Below are 19,842 nucleotides of genomic sequence, written 5' to 3'. Positions count from 1 at the left end.
TCTCTCTCTCTTTCTCGCTCTCTCTTTCTCTCTCTCTTTCTCTCTCTCTATCTCTCTTTTTCTCCCTTTTCTGTTTCTCTCTTTCACCCTCTTTTTCTCTCTCTTTTTCTCTTTCTGGCTCTCCTTTTTCTCTTGCTCGCTCTCCTTTTCGCTCGCTCTCTCTCTGCGAAATTGACTCACACGGGGAGGGGAGAAATCTTCAACCCGTGTAAACCTGTTTCTCAAGAACTGAAACCGGTTTGGGGAACTGTGTGGTTAAGGTATCACCAGCAGCTCATTATCTGTGGTAGGTTTGTGGGCTCGAGAATAAACTGAAGCCTTGTTGGGGTTGACCAGAAATGTCACGTACCTTTTTATCTTGGGAGTTCTATTTGGCGAGTTACAGCACAATGATACAGTCCGGGGGGGGTGGGGGGGAGCTCCAGGTGGGTAGGAGTGATTTATTACGTGTCTTTTTTAATTGACTGAGGAATTAAAAACATGCGTGACAATTTTGCTCTCTTCTGTGGCAGACTTTCTAACAAATTATAGGGGAGGGAAATAATTGCAATCACGTTGTAACACGTGCTGACAGTAACTACATCTTTCAGCATGCTGAGTGGTGGCAGAAAGATCAGATTCGATTGACTTGATGCCAGTTGTTTATGGTGAAGGTAGTTGGACCGTGAGCTAATTTGGGGTAATTCACGAGTGCCGATGTTGTTTCTCCAGCAAAGAGAGCCCAATTTCCCCCTCAAAAGAAAAAAGTAGTGCTCGCAAAGATTTGGAGCGCTTTTGACCAAATCTACATATCTTGCACTTGGCAGCGTGATATTTTGTTCTGTTCTGCATACCCCAATCATGTTTCAGCATCTGTTTGGCTAATGTGGAAAAAGGCAAAGATTTATATAAAACCTTGTTTTATTTGAGGATATCTTTTCTTCACCCCCCCCCCCCCCCCTTGTCTACTAACTACAGTATGCTCCGACCGGCGTCAAAATGCCTGCCGATATGCACAGGTTTCGGCATTCTTTTTATTGCACGGTAGCACAGTGGTTAGCACTGTTGCTTCACAGCTCCAGGGTCCCAGGTTCGATTCCCGGCTTGGGTCACTGTCTGTGCGGAGTCTGTACGTTCTCCCCGTGTCTGCGCGGGTTTCCTCCGGGTGCTCCGGTTTCCTCCCACAAGTCCCGAAAGACGTGCTGTTAGGTGAATTGGACATTCTGAATTCTCTCTGTGTACCCGAACAGGCGCCGGAATGTGGCGACGAGGGGATTTTCACAGTAACTTCATTGCCGTGTTAATGTAAGCCTACTTGTGACAATAATAAAGGTTATTATATTATTTATTATTCAATTAGAAAAGGCCGCCCGGAGTTGGTGCTGTCTGGTTTTCCTTTTTTAAATTTTCGAGTACCCAATTCTTTTTTTCCAATTGAGGGGCAATTTAGCGAGGCCAATCCACCTACCCTGCACATCTTTGGGTTGTGGAGGTGAAACCCACGCAGACACGGGGAGAATGTGCAAACTCCACACGGACAGTGACCCGTGGCCAGGATCGAACCTGGGTCCTCGGCGCTGTGAGGCTGCAGTGCTAACCACTGCGCCATCATGCTGGCCCCTCTGTCCAGTTTTTCAATTGATGTTGAAGGAAAGCATGGTGAGGAGCAACATTGGCGGCGATCTCCGGGTACGTTTTCAGAGAATTCCTACAAGTCAGAAGGCCATTTGGCCCATTGAGTCCGCACTGACATCCTGATGGAGCATCCTGACCCAAAAGGCTGGTCCCTCCCCAGCCAATAACGAAAGCTCCAGTCTGCCTTGAATCGAGTGCATCAAAGACGGGAAGGAGAGCGGCCAAGGGTGTCAGCTGATGCAACCTTTGGCTTCCACAGGCGCCCTTGTGAAACCCCAGGCAGCTGCAGGAATTGAAGCTTTCAGTTTCCCTTCTCGTGTGGATCGGCGAAAGCAGCCTGCAAACCACTTTGCGAGAATGTTGGCGAGCAGGATCTGTGAAAGAATGTTTCCGTGTCTGGGGAATTTTGAGGTACAGCGCAAGACTGGCTTTGCTGCATATTCTTCACTCGAGGAGGCTCAACTTGACAGCAATTACTCCCCACGCAATCGTACTTTTCAGAAACGGCTTTAATTGCTACTGGAGCAGCAAAGCTTCAATTTAACCCTGTATATTGTGCTCTCCGATGACTGACTTGTTTTCGACCCTTTTGAGTATCGCTGGATTTATCCAACAAAATTTAAACTTTACTCCGGGTGATGGACAGCAATTAGCACTGCTGCCTCGCTGCAGGGACCCGGGTTCAATTCTGGCCTTGGGTCACTGTCTGTGCGGAGTCTGCACGTCCTCCCCGTGTCTGCGTTGGTTTCCTCCGGGTGCTCCGGTTTCCTCCCACAGTCCAAAGATGTGCGGGTTAGGTGGACTGGCCGTGATAAATTGCCCCTTCGGGTCCAGGGATGTACAGTTAGGTTATGGGCATGGGTCGGCGTAGCCTCGATGGGCCGAATGTGGGATGTGCTCCAGGGTGTGTTTGCTCTCCCTGGTTGAGGCACGCTTTGTCAGCAGGCCAGACAAGGTTCCTTGGGGCGGTCCGACTCTGCCTCTTTCTGGCTGGGGTGCCCTGGTGTTGCCAAGCATGGGCGACCCTCTCCACACAGGGAGTGAGTGGCCGCGGGTTCCTCCTGCCGTGGGCTGGCTTCAAGGGGAAGCAGTGGCAATCACAGCACAGAAGGAGGCCATTCGACCCACTTAGTCTGCACCGACACTTTCAAAGAGCTCCCTATCCAGACACAAGTCCCCTCCCATAACCCAGTAACCCCTCCGAACCTTTTGGACACTAAGGAGTAATTTAACAATGCCAATCCACCTAACCTGCACGTCTTTGGACTGAGGGAGGAAATCGGAGCACCCGGAGGAAACCCACGCAGACACGGGGAGAACGTGCAAACTCCGCACAGACCGTGACCCCAAGGTTGGAATTGAACCCGGGTCCCTGGTGCTGAGGCAGCAGTGCTAACCGCTGTGCCATTGTGCCGCCCTACTTGGCACCAATTACCTCGCGTGTCTCCAGGGATGAGCATTGTGTTTTCAGTGGTTTAGGAGAAGTCCCGCTGTTTTGTTTAGCGAAGCGGTTTCGCAGACTCGTACACAAAATGAAAGTCTGTGGGATCAAAGGGACTTTATCATAGAATCTACAGTGCAGAAGGAGGCCTTTCGGCCCATCGAGTCTGCACCGGCCCTTACAGAGAGAACCCTACCCTCTTTCCCCGTAACCCAATAACCCCCACTTAACCTTTTTTGGACACTAAGGGGCAATTTAGCACGGCCGATCCACCTAACCCGCACATCTTTGAACTGTGGGAGGAAACCGGAGCACCCGGAGGAAACCCACGCACACACTGGGAGGATATGCAGACTCCGCACAGACAGTGACCCAAGCCGGGAATCCAACCTGGGACCCTGGAGCTGTGAAGCAATTGTGCTATCCACAATGCTACCGTGCTGCCCATGCTGTCTTTATGAAATGAAAATCGTTTATTGTCACAAGTAGACTTCAAATGAAGTTAGTGAAAAGCCCCTAGTCGCCACGTTCCGCCGCCTGTTCAGGGAGGCTGGTACGGGAATTGAACCGTGCTGCTGGCCTGCCTTGGTCTGCTTTCAAAGCCAGCGATTTAGCCCTGTGCTAAACCAGCCCCTGGTGTGACAGAATGGATCTAAATATACAATGTAGACGGGCTGGTCAGGTGGACAGAACGGTGGCAAATGGAATTTAACCCTGAAAAGTGTGAGGTGTTGCATTGTGGGGGGACTAACAAGACAAGGGAATACACAATGAACTGTGGGACGTGCAGAGGAGCAGAGGGACCTTGAGGTACATATCCATAGATCACTGAGGGCAGCAGGACAGGTAGATAAGGTGGTTAAGAAGGCAGATGGGATACTTGCCTTTATTAGCCGAGGTATAGACTATAAGAGCGGTTATGGTGGAGCTGTATAAAACGCTGGTTAGGTCACAGCTAGAGTACTGTGTGCAGTTCTCGTCGCCACTCTATAGGAAGGATGTGATTGCACTAGAGAGGGTGCAGAGGAGATTCACCAGGATGTCGCCTGGGCTGAAGAGCTGACTATCGGCACATTTAATATCCTGGGGGGTATTGACAGGGTGGATGTAGAGAGAATGTTTCCTCTTTTGGGAGAATTTAGAATTGGGTGGTCACTGCTTAAAAACAAAAGGTCGCTCATTTAAGACCGAGACGAGGAGAATTCTGACGGGCCGAAGAGCCTCTTTCTGTGGTGGAAAACTCTGACTTGATAAAAGTGGGTTGGGTGGGGAACAGAAAATAGTGCCGGTCAGATTGGAGGGAGATTCTGAGCACTGCACACCTCAGGGAGGCTGTTGCGGCCTTGGGGGGGGGGTGGGGGGGGAAAGGCCTTGAAGAGATTTTCCAGAATGGCGCTGTACCACCCGTGAGGGTGAGGAGCTTCAAATCTGTGGAGAAGCTGGGGTTGAACTCCAAGCAGGACAGATTAAATGTGACACAAACTATTTCCAGTTCCAGCAGGCCCATTAACTAGACGACACCAATATAAAGTGATCAGAAACAAAAAGAGGCTCTTTACAGAGTGAGTGGTTGTGAAGGCATCGTAGGTCAAAGCAGGTTGACTTTTTGAAAAGAAAATTGGATCAAGACTGGGGGGGGTGGGGAGAACAGGAAAGTGGGATAAGTCAGATGGTTCCACAGAAAAGCGAGCAGAGGCTGGCTGGCCTAAATGGCCCCTTGCTACTATTGTTCATCGTTGTGCGATTCTGCAGGAGTCAGCAAGACCTGGAGAAGGCCAGAAAGCCCCTCAGTGGGACTAAAATAGTGGTCGAGACAGGAGGAAGCTATCTGGCTGCATCACAGCCTGGTATGGCAACTGCTCGGCCCAAGACCGTAAGAAACTAGAGTCGTGAACACCGCCCAGTCCATCACACGAACCTGCCTCCCATCCATTGACTCCGTCTACACCTCCCGCTGCCTGGGGAAAGCGGACAGCATAATCAAAGACCCCTCCCACCCGGCTGACTCACTCTTCCAACTTCTTCCATCGGGCAGGAGATACAGAAGTCTGAGAACACGCATGAACAGATTCAAAAACAGCTTCTTCCCCGCTGTTACCAGACTCCTAAACGACCCTCTTATGGGCTGACCTGATCTCTCATGGATCTTCTCTACTGCGTAGTACCACACTCCGTTTGCTTCACCGATGTCTATTTATTTACATTGTGTATTTTAAGAATCCAAAATAATCTTTACTAGTGTCACAAGTAGGCTTACATTAGCACTGCACTGAAGTGACTATGAAAATCCCCTCGTCGCCTGTTCGGGTCACAGAGGGAGAATTCAGAATGTCCAATTCACCTAACAAGCACGTCTTTCAGGACTTGTGGGAGGAAACCGGAGCACCCGGAGGAAACCCACGCAGACACTGGGGAGAACGTGCAGACTCCGCACAGATAGTGACCCAAGCCGGGAATCGAACCTGGGACCCTGGCACTGTGAAGCAACAGTGCTAACCGCCGTACCACCCCATCATATGTCCTATGTTTTTCATGTAAGGAACGATCTGCCTGGACTACGCAGAATAATACACTTCACTGTACCTCGGTAAACATGACAATGAACCCAAATCCAAGTTGGATGCTGATCCAAATGAGCTGATCTTGGCCAGTGTGAGAGTGCGGATCATTGGAGCTCAGCGCATCTGGGATAGAGAGGGAGACAACTGACCTGCCAGCTCCCACTCTCCTGCTGGACAGATAGGAACCTGGTCGACAGTTGAACAGCCCGCCGATATTAAGTCAAAGCCAGATCCACCCACAGCAGGAATCTATTCGATCTGTGTTGTTGTTGCTGATGTTGGCGGCTGGTGAAATGGAGACTAGGAAACGTGCAAAGCTCCAAGTCTTGTTTGGCAAGTTTTTAGCACCGTGTGCTTTTCCAGAACTGGAAGATTAAATATTAATGCATTCGGAGGTACTAAATGTCAGGAGTGTGGCCTTTTTGAAAAAGAAACTATTAAATCCAGTTCCAAAACATGTTTTCCGGGATAAGGCACTTCAGCTACGAGGATAGATTGGGGTAGTTGGGACTTTTCTACTTCAAGGAGAGGTGTTGAGAATGGCGAGGGTTCTGGACAGAGCAGTGTTACCTCTGGCCTGCCTGGAGAATAGCGAGAGGTTTCTGAACAGCTTGTTCCCCAGCAGCCCGGGGAACAGCAGTGTGCCTGGCTAATCTGTGGGCAGGTGACGCCGTTCCAGTCGAGGCAGTACCAACTGATGCCTGACTCGAACAGGTTGACATTGTCAGCTTGCGTTGCATCATCCACACAGCTCATCCAGCACGGGAGGAAGCAGTGTGGGACCGCGAGCTTTGCAGGGTTGTGCGAAACGAATGTACACCCTTACCCTAGCATCGGGCCCACTCCAGGCTGATTCGTAAGCACCAAGCATGCAGAGCAGCACCAGGAAACAATGATATCAAGGCATTCACTTCCGGGCTTTACATGCAGGCCCTCATCCAAATCCGTTCTGGCTTCAGGTGGTTTTGAAATTCGATGGTCCAATTCTCCGGGAAACCTTCCCAACTTCTCCAATCTAGCCTCGGAGCTGAAGTCCCCCGCCCGTTGGACCGAGATTTAATAGCGTATTTTTTTATGGAGCCATACTCCTGACATTTTGTACCTCCGAAAACAACAACATTTGATCTCTCCGTTCTGAAAAAGCACAGGCAGTTTTGGTACCGTGCAAAAACTTTTTAAACAAGACTTGGAGCATTGGATGTTTCCCGGCCTCCGTTTCTTTTTGATAATGGATTTGTGCGTGGAATAGTTTTCCATTTCAGTAGGTACATGCCACACCAATTTTGTGTTCAGAAGTGCTGCAGTTATACAAGGCCTTGGTATGACCACACCTGGAGTATTTTGTGCAGACTCCCTGACTAAGAAAGGATATAGCTGCCAGAGAGGGAGTGCAGCGGAGGGTCACTTGGCCGTTACTGGGGGACAGAATCTTAGGATATAGAGCGGACCATTTGGGACTAAGATATGAGGAGAAATTTCTTAATTGAAAGTGGTGGCGAACCTGTGGAATTCAGTACCAGAGAAGGCTGTGGAGGCCAAGTCATTGAATGTTTACAAGAAAGAGATCGATAATTGTTTAGATTTTAATAGCATCAAGGGGCATGAGGGGAAAGTGGGAAGATGGCGTCGAGGATTATCCATTATATTGAATGAGGCCCGAGGGGGCCGAATGGCCTACTCCTAGTTTGTATGTTTCAAATAGCTTCTTCAGGCTCTGCCCTCCATGACAGATGGCCATAAATGCAGTTTTGTAGACTGTTGCATTCGAGGGCAACAGGTTCGGAAGCAACAAATTCTCGACTGGCCTAACGCAAGGCCTTGTTGATCAGGAACAGTTAACAGGTGTGTTGTGGCACCTTTTAATGCATTGACGTTCACACTCTCAACTCCATCACTCTCAGCTCTCAATATAGTTAGTCCAGGGAAGACCATTTGGTTTATATTGGCAAATCGGACTCCTCCAGACTCAGAACGAGATCCATATAAGGGCCCTGATGAGGCCACATCTGGAGTACGGTGTACACCTCTGGTCCGTATTTAGGCAAGAGCGTTGTGGCGTTCAGAGAAGGTTCACTCCATGATTCCTGGGATGGCGAGTTGTCTTATGAGGAAAGCTTGGACCTGCATCCAGTGGCGACTAAGAGTCAATCTATTGAAACACCAAAGATCCTGAGGGAACGTTTCCAGGGAGGATGGGGAAAGGACGTTTCACCCTAATGGGAGAACCAGGGGGCAGAGTTTAAAACTAAGGGAGTCTTCCAATTGAGGCATAGACGAGGGAATTTCTCTCCCTCTCGGCCCCCGGAGATCGATGGAAGAGGCGTCAATGAATGATGGACCCGGGGGGGGGGGGAGCAATAATATGGCAGAGCAGTCTCGAGGGGCTCTTTCCCCAGATTTGTTTGTCTTGCAAAGGTTTGACAGGGGGATCATTCGAACCAAAGGCTCCACAAATAGTTTTTGGAAAGCCGAGTGGCTGGCCACTTATCCAGAAGGCCCTGTTAGCGAGGGGACATTGGTCAGGTTGTAGGATTACCCCTGGCCTACTTGGAATACCTCTGACGATGCAGCACTCCTTTTAGTACTCACTCGCACATCAGCCGACAGTTCAATGTTTCACTATAGCAACTGGGGAAAGTGCGGCGCGCTTGTGTTATAGCATCAGAAATTGTCTGATTGTGTTGGCCGCTTAGCGTGATGATCGAATTCCTCTTCACGTTGCTTCGTGGAGTCCAGAATTAAAAGCTTCTTTGCTGCCATCGTGATCGTCGTGGGATTTGGTGGGGACGTCTGAGCTGGTTTGTATCCCAGTGTCACTGATTCCGTTCATAAAACGCTTGTTTGCCCTGAACTGTTGCCCTTTCACCTCCTGCCCTTTCTGGGGACACACGCACACACACGAGTGAAATACTTTTTCTTTAAATCAGGCGGGCCCACCTGCGACTTTGCTTGGAGCGGTTGAAAGAATTGGTGCCAGTGGGAGCTGAGAACAGCAGACACACCACACTCAGTTTGCTCATGAAAGCCACAATGCATATCAAGGTGAGTTTCCGGGCGGGGGAAGCGGCTCGGGTCATCAGCCCAGGCTCCCAGTGGCAATGTGCATTTATATAGCGCCTGTCATGTGGTCAAGTATCCCATGATCCCTCTTGGCAGAGGGATTGTGACACCAAGTCACACGAGGTGTTCTGATAGGTGACCTAAAGATCGGTCGGATAGGTAGACTTTGGGGGATGACTGAAAGGGGGAGGAGGGGGGGATACGAGGAGGGGGGGATATTGGGGGGGGGTGGGGGGGGACGAACAATATGGACAAACAATATAAAATAAGGGAGAAAATTGTTCAAGGGATGCAGGAGCAGTTGTACCTCGGTGTATATCTACATTGATCATTGAAGATGGCAGGACAGGTGGAGATAGCAGCTTATAAAGAATATAGTATCCTGCATTTATTAATAGGATTCAGAATGCGAGAGCGAGGAGCTTATTCTGAATGTATACAAGACACTACTTCGACCTCAGCTGGAATATTGTGCACAGTTCTGGGGCCACACTATGGGAAGGATGTGAACACATTGGAGGGAGCGCAGAAGAGGTTCACAAGAATGGTTCAGGGATGAGAAACTTCGGTTGTGAGGATAGATTGGAGAGGTTGGGTCTGTTCTCCTGGGAGAGAAGGAGGCTGAGAGGGGATTTGATAGAGATGTTCAAATTCATGAAGGGGCTGGACAGAGCAGACAGGAAGAAACCGTTCTTGCTCGGAACAGGATCGAGAATGAGAGGGCCACAGATTTAAAGTGATTTGCGAAAGAAGGCAGCACGGTAGCACAGTGGTTAGCACAGTTGCTTCCCAGCTCCAGGGTCCCAGGTTCGATTCCCGACTTGGGTCACTGTCTGTGCGGAGTCTTCACGTTCTCCCCGTGTGTGCGTGGGTTTCCTCCGGGCGCTCCGGTTTCCTCCCACAGTCCAAAGACGTGCGGGTTAGGTGGATTGACGAAGCTAAATTGCCTCTAGTGTCCAAAAAAAAGTTGGGGTTACGGGGATAGGATGAAGGTGTGGGATTAGGTGAGGCGCTCTTTCAAAGGGCCGGTGCAGACTCGATGCGCCTCCTTCTGCACTTTAAATTCTATGATCCTATGAAATGTGATGTGAGAAAATAATTCCCAGTGAGTGGTTTGGGTCTGGAATGCACTGGCTGGGAGTGTGATGGAGGCAGCTTCAATCGAGGCGTTCCAGAGGGTATTGGGTGATTATTTGAATAGAAACAATGCCCAGGGGTGTGGGGAAGAGGTAGGGGAACGGCACTAAGTCACGGTGACCGTTGGGAAAGCAGGTGCAGAGACGATGGGCTGAATGGCCTCCTCTGCACCGTAATAATTCTGCGACTCTCTGGTCCCCTCATTTGTCCTGTTGGAGAAAGCTAGCTGCTCCCGGGGAATGTTTGACCCTAGCTGTTAGCAGAGGGTCAATTCTGCCGATCTGTGTTTCTCGGGAGATGTTCCCGCTGCACAAGTTGACACTAACACCACGAAGGCAAGCGCACTCCCCTTGCGAGAGCGCCACGGTTAAACCCCTGTGCTTGCTGGTCCGTGTGAATGTGCGTCAGCAACATTTTGTGCCGTTTTCCTCCTTCAGACACTGGAAGAAATCGACAAAAGGGCTCTCCATCAGATTGACCATTTACAACGGGAGCAGCGTCATTTGCAGCGGCAGCTGGAACTGCTGAGTGTGGAGAGGACGCGGACGGACAGCGTCGGATCGACCGTCTCTTCCGACCGATCCGATTCTGATCAAGGTAAACTCCCAAATGCCGGAATCGTTGTCTGCCGTGGCTTTGATTGCCTGAAGGATGCCTGACATTCTTAATTGCATGATTGCAAAATTGCTCTGGGGATGAATAGGCGAGTCTATTTTTAGAGTTTAGGATTCATCCTCGCGTGTTCAACCTGCTTCAGTCACGTAGCAACGGAAGGGTTGTGCCTTCCACCTTTTTTTATTTGTTTTGATGAGGTGAGTGAGACTTGGGTGGTTGTTTATTTATTTCTCAGCCAGAGTCCTGACAAATGACTCACACCACACTTGGTGGTTCGAAACTCTTAAAAAGCTCAGGTTGAGCTCAAAACGTAAATACGCAGAAATTCCGAGGCAGGATTGGAGGGTTGAAGTGGCCCGCAGAAGATTCTACTCCAGTTAAGAGCGAGGGCCTTGCAATGATATTGGTCAGAATGCTGCTCCTTGTGTGTAAAATGGATCATCGAGCAGGGTCATGAAATAAGACTACAAATCATCTCTCAAAATGGCTCTCCCCACCTATCACTTTGGTGTTTTAAGTTGAGGGGGCGGCGCGGTGGCGCAGTAGTTAGCACTGCTGCCTCACCGCATCAGGGACCCGGGTTCAAACCCAACCTTGGGTGACTGTCTATGTGGAGTTTGCACGTTCTCCCCGTGTCTGTGTGGGTTTCCTCCGGGTGCTCCGGTTTCCTCGCACAGTCCAAAGATGTGCGGTTTCGGTGAATTGGTCATGATAAATTACTCCTTAGTGTTCAAAGATGTGTGGGTTAGGTGGATTGGTCATGCTAAATTGCCTTGGTATCCAGGGACGTGCAGGTTAGGTGGAGTCATGGGGATAGGACAGTGGGTCAAGGTGGAAATCTCAATGGGCCAAATGGCCTCTTTCTGCACTGTAGGGATTTTATAATTAAGTGTTCAAACAGGTGCAAGAAACTTATACCCTAATAGTCGGGATCATTACCAATGTTCCTTAGGCAGCACCTTCCAAACCCACGGCAACTGAAATGAAAAATGAAATGAAAATCGCTGATTGTCACAAGTAGGCTTCAAATGAAGTAACTGTGAAAAGCCCCTAGTCGCCACATTCCGGCGCCTGTTCGGGGAGTCGGTACGGGAACCGTGCTACTGGCCTTCTTTCAAAGCCAGCGATTTAGCCCTGTGCTAAACCAGCCCTTAACTGTATCTGGAAGGACAAGATACCTGGAGGTTCCCCTCCAAGTCACTCACCATCCCGACTTGGAAATATATCGGCCGTTCATGGAACTCCCTCCCTAACAGCACTGTGGGTGTACCTACACCACACGGACTGCAGCGGCTCAAAAAGGCGGCTCACCCACCACCTTCTCGAGGGGCAGCTAGGGATGGACAATAAATGCTGGGCCAGCCAGCGACATCCACATCCCATTTAATCATTTTTTTCCCCCAAGTGGCAAATAAATTCCCATTCACGTATGTACTTCTTAAAAATGAGAAATAGTGAGGCAGTGGGGGATTAGTAATGTCACCTGACTAGTAATTCCGAGGCTAAAGCCACTGGTTCAAGTCCCACCGTGGCAGGTAAGGAGTTAAAAATCGATTAGATTTTTTCCTAAAAATCTAGACTCAAAAGCTCAATAGGCCGGAGCTGTTCTCCTCCGAACAGAGGAGCGAAGGGGCGGGGAGATTAGATTGGGCGGTACAACACCGTGGGGGGCCTGGATAGAGTGGCTGAAATCCTCCACTCGTTTCAAAGATTTTTGGATATGCACCCCTGCATTTGGTCCAACAGCTGGAAAAGTGGGATGAGGCTGGGCCGGCACAGACTCGATGGGCCAAGTGGCATCGTTCTGTGCTGTCAATGTTCTCCGATTCTATTCTGAAGTCACTGGTAAACGTGAAATTATCAGTGATTTGGTGTTTAAAAACCCATACTGGTTCCTTTTAAAGACTGAAATCTGCCATCCTTATCCAGCCTGGCCCACATGTGACTCCAGTCCCACGGCAATGTGATTGACTCTTAACTTCCCTCAGGAATGGGCACTCAATTAAAGGGCAATTGGGAATGGGCAATAAATGCTCACATGCTGTGATAAACAATCGTCTGCCGACGCGTAAAAGTATTTGCAGCAATTCAATTTGTGGAGTGAAATGTGAGTGAAAAGTAAAATGGCTGCCTAGACAAGATGGAGGACGGCATAGGTTTTTTTTTTTTTTTTTGCGACTGTCGGCCCTAAAGCTGATCTTTTTCTCTCCCGTGTTTCCTGCAGAAGATGTGGACGTGGATGTCGAGAGCACCGAATACCTGTCAGGAGACCTAGACTGGAGCAATAGCAGTGTGAGTGACTCTGATGAACAGATCAGTGTGAGGAGCAACTGCAGCGACGAGGGCTACTTCAGTACTGAGATCAAGAGAATGAAACTGCTGCCAAGCCCCCTCAAGGGACAGGCTGGCCTATAAAGCAAAGCGGGTGCAGTCGGAACCTTCTATCACACAATGCATTGCAACTCCAGTCTTGGACTTGGTGTTGAGTAGCACGAGTCTTTCTTCCCCCATTCACTGCGCATTATTACCTCCTGAAGACTTGCATTGACAAAACGATGTGCACTAAGCCCAGAAGATTTGGAGAGGGGAGAGCGAGAGGGCTCCTCTCCGAAGGGACGTCTCGTATTCTCCACAGTTCTCGCTTTGCTTTTCATGTGGTTGTTTGTTGCGTTCATTCTCTCCCATTTTTTTTTTACTACTTTTCTTTCCCCGCCCCCCCCTCCTTCCCAATTATGTTTGAAGGCACTTTTAACGCTTGTATCAGCAGTAGGGAATGAGCACTTCACGCAGGGTGCTGCCTCTTACCACACGCTTGGGTCTATCCTGCCCAGGAGCCTCGATGTGGCAATTTAGTCTGGCGCGCACCTTGTATTACTTGCATTCTCTACCTTAAACTTGTTTAACCGAGAGAAGTTACCTCATGTCTTCAACAAATTCAGCAAAAAAAAACGTCAATTTTTATACAACTCTTAATGTGGATTAATGAAGATGGGTTTATTTATAATCGGTACTGTATGTTCGCAATCAATAATGGATCAATTTTGAGTGCGTTTTATTCGATGCCTGCTTCCTTTCCTATGCCGTCCCCTTTCCCATTCTAAGAGACGAATACAGTGCAGGGAGTTCCTCATGCGGTAAATAACAATCATTCTCTAATGTCATTTGAGGATAGGCATTGGCAAGCCGGGTTTGAAAACCTGTCTTTAAATGTTAAACTGCCATGTCAGTGAGGCTCCTTGAGTTTTGGGAGGGGGGGTGGTGGTGTGGAACGAAAGCTGCACTTTTTTTAAAAGGCGTCTTGCTTGAATTCATTGGTGCAAGCAGGCCCAACCTCGTACGATGTAACAGATTTTCTAAAAGTTTGGTACGATAGAACTCTGAGCATTTTCCATTTAAATTTGAAGTTTGAGTCTCCGACTCCAGGTCTTTTTCTTTTAAGGATGTATTGTGCCTTCTGAGTTTGAAGTGTAAGGCCCCAAGTTCTTTGGACGGACCATGCCCCCCTCCCGAGTGGGCCAGGTTTAACTTCCTTCAAAATGCAGCTGAAGACTGGGTGTTACATAGGGCACGTGTGGTGGGATTACAACTCTGGTGTCCCGAGGATCCATAACGTCCAATGTCATTTAGCACTTTGCCCACGCCAAGTACAGCACCTCCCTGCTGAGCAGCAGAACCCCTGCCGCGTGTGCTCACTCCCCCCATGGCTAAGCTGTCTTGGGATGGCATTCCTCAGCAGGTCCAGTCGCCCCTGGCTGTTTCCAAGTACCGGCGAGGTGTAAATGCAGCCGGGGATCAAATGAGAGTGCGCGGAAAATAAATCTAAACACTGGGATTTAGTTAGTCTGGAGGTTAGGTGGCACAATGGTTAGCACCGCTGCCTCACAGTTCCCACCTCGGATGACTGTCTATGTAGCGTTCTCCCTGTGTCTGCGTGGGTTTCCTCCGGGTGCCCCCAAAGATGTGCAAGTTATGATCAATTGCCCTTAGTGTCCAAAGGTTAGGTGGGGTTATGGGGATAAGGCGGGGGAGTGGGCCTAGGCAGGGTGCTCTTTCACTGGTCACTGGGCCTCCTTCATTGTTGGGATTCGATGTTCAATATTTGAGAATACTCCATTGCTCCTGTAAGTGGACCCAGACTACTTTGGTGAGCTGCCTGTTTACTATCAGCACTGTGCAGTCCAAACTCCAGTTTCGCTCTGCCTAAGATGATAGTGAAGGCAGCCTGAGCTTTTTATTTGTCTTTAATCAATTTATTTGGTGTCAAACCCTTACTGTCTATTTATATCTTTAACATGTTGCACTGTGGAAAAGGATGCCTGCTCTCTTTCCTGTTTGAAAGCAATAGTTTGTTTTGTAATTTTTCGATTTCTCCGAGGAAGTGCTTGCGTTTATAAAATCCAATCCTTGGCCTGACGTCCTCTGTGAGCCAAACCGGCAGCCATCTTGGAAAAAAGAGGCCAGTTCCACGGTTTTATCTTCGCACTGCTAAAGTGAAACCCGCACTCCCAAGATTTGTCCACAGCAGATCTGAAGAAGTGTCTGGCTTTGGGAAGGTTAAAAAAAAAAAAAAGCTTCAAAAGCTCAAAAGATCTTTAAAGAAACTGGATTCTTTCTCGGCAATGTAGACCCAGGGCATTTCTCTCATGGCCCCTCTGCCATCAGTCCAGAACTCTTCATCGGAATTGGGTCAGGGTTCAATTTGTAGAAGGTGGCCTTTCTGCCCGTTGAGTCCTGCTCTGCCATTCAATGAGATCATGACTTGTGATGCAATAATCCTCAACTCTCCCTTCCTGATTGCAAATCCATCCATCACAGCCTTGAACACTTGTGTTTCTATGTACCGGTGCCCCATTTGTCCTGGTGTACAGCACCGTGCTGCAGATGCCAGCTTCCGATCGCTCACTGTTTGAAAGGCTGCCTCCAAGAGATGCCTAGTGTCTTGTCTGTTTAACCGGGCTGTATTGAAGGCCCTGGCTTCGGCTGTCCTCCCGTTCACTCTTCACTCCCCTTTTTATTGGTGTGTGGCATGTGTGCTGTGCACGTGTTCGTGTACCTCCCTTGCACAGTCCAGCCCTTAGTCCCCACCCCAGTCATTGCATCGAGAGTAACATCACCTGCAGTTGGGTGCCAGCACTGAATCCAGCCGTTCCACTCCATTAAAAGTGCGAAGCTGCTCCTATCCTCCTCTCTGCCCACAGAATAGCACCTACACCGCTGATCCACTGCACTCCAGCTGTTGGCACTACCTCCCCGGGCACCCTAACTATAGCATTAATAACTTCCTGTCAGCAAGAATGGGTCAGGGGAAGGCCAGTAGAGAAATTCCTCTTGGCGATGTGTACGCCATTACTGATCACACCAGCATCTACTCCTTCCCCTTTTTGAAAAGATTTGCTGACAGACTCTGTGCAATTTGGTTGCCCAAAGGGTTTCGAGCGAATGCTGGGCATTTGGCATGTTGCCCTGATCGTGCCACCCTGCAGAGCAGAGACAATACCGAAAAGTGTGACTTTTTTGTTTGTTTTGAAGTGGCTATTCCCTCCCCAGCCTCCTGTTTTTCCCGCCCTACCCATCTCTTTGGTTTGCAGTAGTGCCTCTGATGCGCCAGTTTCACAATTGCACTAATCCTTCTCGCACTAATAGGCGCAAAGGAATTTTCGACTTAAAAGCTGCACAATTTGTTCTCCTTTTGAATTATATTGCTGATCTAACGAGGCAAAAATTAAACGACCACTCAAACACCATCAATGTTATCCAGTGTTGTCACTGGGCATATTGGTACAGATAAGCTGGTCCAAAAAGACTTTAAATTGCCCTCGCCAAAATCCTCACTATCTGACCCACAGCCCCATAAGTTATGAAAGTGGAAGACACGGTAACGCCTTGAGCTAGTTGACAGGGCTCTAAAACTGTGAGTAAATCACTCTCCTCCACTTCCGAGTCAGGGATGTCGGTATGATAGGTGTCACATACCAGACGTGGATTTTTCAACACTTTCCCCAGCCAGAAATGCGTTGCCCACCCCAATGAGATGGTGCACGATAAGACCAGAGTCGCAATGATGAAAGGCCTCCGGATTCTTTGCAGAGCAACTTGTGCATGGACTTGGCGCCCAAAGTGTCTACTTGTCCTCCATCGTGCGAACGAGGGTGCCTCGTTGGCAGAAGCCTGCCTTTTTTGTATCTGAACTTGAGCACTTTTGGAGATACACTACCGAAATGTTTCGATTGACCCGTTTCGCGATGGCGTGACTGTGCCTTCTCTTCTCCACACCCCCCCCCCCCCCCCCCCCCCCTCCAGATATTTCATCCCGATATTTGTACACGCCATATACTCCCCGATCGACAGCTTGCGAGTGGATGGTGAGCATGTTTTCTGTGTCAGTCCCATTTGGCACTGCAGTTCCTGAACTTTGTACGTTTGGATTGGAATGCGGCAAAATTACAATCAGCAATGCATTACCAAGAGCGAGAGAAGGGTGACGGAATTCCTCCAAGCTGGCTCCCGGCACCGGTTTGACACAGGTTCCACTTACATATGTCGGCCAGGGCTCGGGAATACCGGAATCCTTGGCAGCTCTCGGGCATCTCAGCCAAGTTAGATAGCAAGGGATGAGGGGAGGCGGATTAAATTCTGTTCCCGTCTTGTTGAGCGCGTGCACTTTTTCTTTCTCCATTTATGAAGTAGCCACATCCCCCCCCCCCCCCCCCCCCCCTCCATTGAAACCTCTACTAAAACAGTAGCTCTTAACTATTTTAATATTACCTTCTGGCTGACTTCCAGTTTCGGCAACACTGTGTCTATTAGCCCTTCATCAGCTCGAAGCCTGAAGTGAAATAGAAGGCCTCAGCCTGTACCAGGTTTGCTTTTAACATTGTGCTCATCGTCACGTGCGGGTGGGCCCACCATTAAGATGCAGCAATAGTGTGAGGGGTGGTGGGGGGCGACTGGGATTAATTTTCAATAGGAGAGTTTAGACCTTTTATTTTCATTTTTAAGATTTAAATGCTTTCTTTGGAAGCTTCCCTCCTCCGCCCACCATCTCTGCTACAAGGGAAGAGAGAGTGCTATCGGGCCGCTATGGAAGCTAACCTGAAATAAGCCACGAGTGAGCTACCCACCCCTCCCTCCATCATCAAGTCTCTCCGACGTTTCGGAGAGAAGATTTGGAGTCTGGGCAACTGCTGCCGTGATCCTGCGTGCACCACCCGTTAATTACGTTGGCCGTTGTTCGAACGAGTCTATTATGCCCCCCCCTTTGGACCCAATCAAAATGGCTTCTCACAGCCCTCATTTAGTTTCCCCTTCAGCGATCTTTCCAGCACTCCTTTCCCGCCACGTCCCAAGTTCTGCACTGGATCAGCTGGGGAAGATGAGCATTTAACCGCCAGCTGAATTTACAGATGTGACCCTGAACACGATATCGACAGAGGTGAGGGCGTAATCCTTTGTTAATCGCCTTTCTCCCAACCTCCCATACTCTGCCAGGACCATACAGTGGGGTTTCTTATTCCAGGTAGTATATGTTTTTAGCCTACTTTGTGTTAGACGTGTTGCTGTGTGTATGTATACTTAATGTATTGTTCAACTGTTGTATGAGATTAAAAAAACAATTTATTTCATTACTTTCTGTCTCTGTTGTGATATGTAAACCTTAGTGTGATTTTTTTTTCTTTGTTGAGGCTATCATTGACGAATTTCCAAAGCATTACTGACTCTAAAATGTAGATGATAACTGGTGTTTTTGCAAATTAATTTGAGAAATGGGCATCGCTGGCCAGGCTCAGCATTTATTGCCCATCCCTAGCTTCCCCTCAGGTGATGGTGAGCCGCCTTGAATCGCTGCAGTCCCTGAGGTGTAGGTACACCCACAGTGCTGTTAGAGTAGCACAGTGGTCACCACTGCTGCCTCTGCGCCAGGGACTCCGGTTCAATTCCGGCCTTGGGTGACTGTGCGGAGTCTGCACATCCTCCCCGTGTCTGCGTGGGTTTCCTCCGGGCGCTCCGGTTTCCTCCCACAGTCCAAAGATGTGCAGGTTGGGTGGATTGGCCATGATCAATGTGCGGGGTTACAGGGATAGGATGAGGGAAGTGGATCTGGGTAGAGTACTCTTTTTCGAGGCAGCTGAATGGGTTTCTTCTGTACTGTAGGGATTCTATGGATATATTTCCAAGCCGGGATGGTGAGTGACTCGGAGGGGAACCTCCAGGTGGTGGGGTTCCCAGGTATCTGCTGCCCTTCTCCTTCTAGATGGTAGAGGTCGTGGGTTTGGAAGGTGTCGAAGGAGCCTTGGTGAGTTGCTGCAGTGCATCTTGTAGATAGTACACACGGCTGCCACTGTGCGTCGGTGGTGGAGGGAGTGAAAGTTTGTGGATGGGGTGCCGATCAAGCGGGGCTGCTTTGTCCTGGATGGTGTTGAGCTTCTTGAGTGTTGTTGGGAGCTGCACTCATCCAGGCAAGTGGAGAGTGTTCCATCACACTCCTGACTTGTGCCTTGTAGATGGTGGACAGGCTTTGGGGAGTCAGGAGGTGAGTTACTCTCCGCAGGATTCCCAGCCTCTGACCTGCTCTGGTAGCCACAGTATTTATATGGCTGGGTCCAGTTCAGTTTCTGGTCAATGGTAACCCCCAGGATGTTGATTGTGGGGGATTCAGCGATGGTAATGCCATTGAATGTCAAGGGGCGATGGTTAGATTCCCTCATGTCGGAGATGGTTATTGCCTGGCACTTGTGTGGCGCCAATGTAACTTGCCACTTGTCAGCCCCGAGCCTGGATATTGTCCAGGTCTTGCTGCATTTGGACATGGACTGCTTCAGTATCTGAGGAGTCGCGAATGGTGCTGAACATTGTGCAGTCATCAGCGAACATCCCCACTATGACCTTGTGATGGAAGGGCCCTTGTGATGGAAGGGCAGTCATTGATGAAGCAGCTGAAGGTGGGTGGATGTGATCTGAAGTTACAAATTACATACGTCTTGGTAGGAAAAACATCATAGAATTCCTACACTGCATAATGAGGAAATTTGGCCCATCGAGTCTGCAGCGACCCTCTGAAAGAGCACCTTATCTAGGCCTCTTACCCCACCCTATACCCGTAACCCCAACTAACCGACACATCCTTGGACTGTAGGAGCACCAGGAGGAAACCCACGCAGACACAAAAGTGCAAACTCCACACAGTCAGTGACCCAAAGCCGGTATTGAAACCTGGGGCGAGATTCTCTGACCCCCCCCCCCCCCCCGGCTGGGTCGGGGAATCGCCGGGGGCTGGTGTGAATCTCGCCCCCGCTGGTTGCCGAATTCTCCGGCACCGGAGATTCGGCGGGGGCGGGAATCGTGCCGGTTGGCGGGCCCCCCCCCCCTCCCCGGCGATTCGCCGGCCCGGATGGGCCGAAGTCCCGCTGCTAGAAT

The 19,842-nt window shown here is 49.6% G+C and overlaps 1 protein-coding gene across 1 annotated transcript in view; it reads left to right on the top strand.

Moving 5' to 3' along the window:
- Nucleotides 1–18,053, top strand: part of LOC140397029 (max dimerization protein 1-like) — a 29,022-nt gene extending 10,969 nt beyond the window's left edge. The window contains exons 2-4 of the mRNA XM_072486075.1: nt 8,544–8,658; nt 10,251–10,410; nt 12,653–18,053. Coding sequence (XP_072342176.1) covers nt 8,544–8,658; nt 10,251–10,410; nt 12,653–12,843 — 466 coding nt within the window. The 3' untranslated portion in view covers nt 12,844–18,053. The remainder of the gene's footprint in view (nt 1–8,543; nt 8,659–10,250; nt 10,411–12,652) is intronic.
- Nucleotides 18,054–19,842: the final 1,789 nt, after the last annotated feature.

Source organism: Scyliorhinus torazame, chromosome 20 (genome assembly GCF_047496885.1).
Source record: "Scyliorhinus torazame isolate Kashiwa2021f chromosome 20, sScyTor2.1, whole genome shotgun sequence".
In the NCBI taxonomy this organism is placed as follows: Eukaryota; Metazoa; Chordata; class Chondrichthyes; order Carcharhiniformes; family Scyliorhinidae; genus Scyliorhinus; species Scyliorhinus torazame.
The sequence above is the reverse complement of the archived record's forward strand: the minus strand, read 5'-3'. Positions and strand labels throughout refer to the sequence as shown.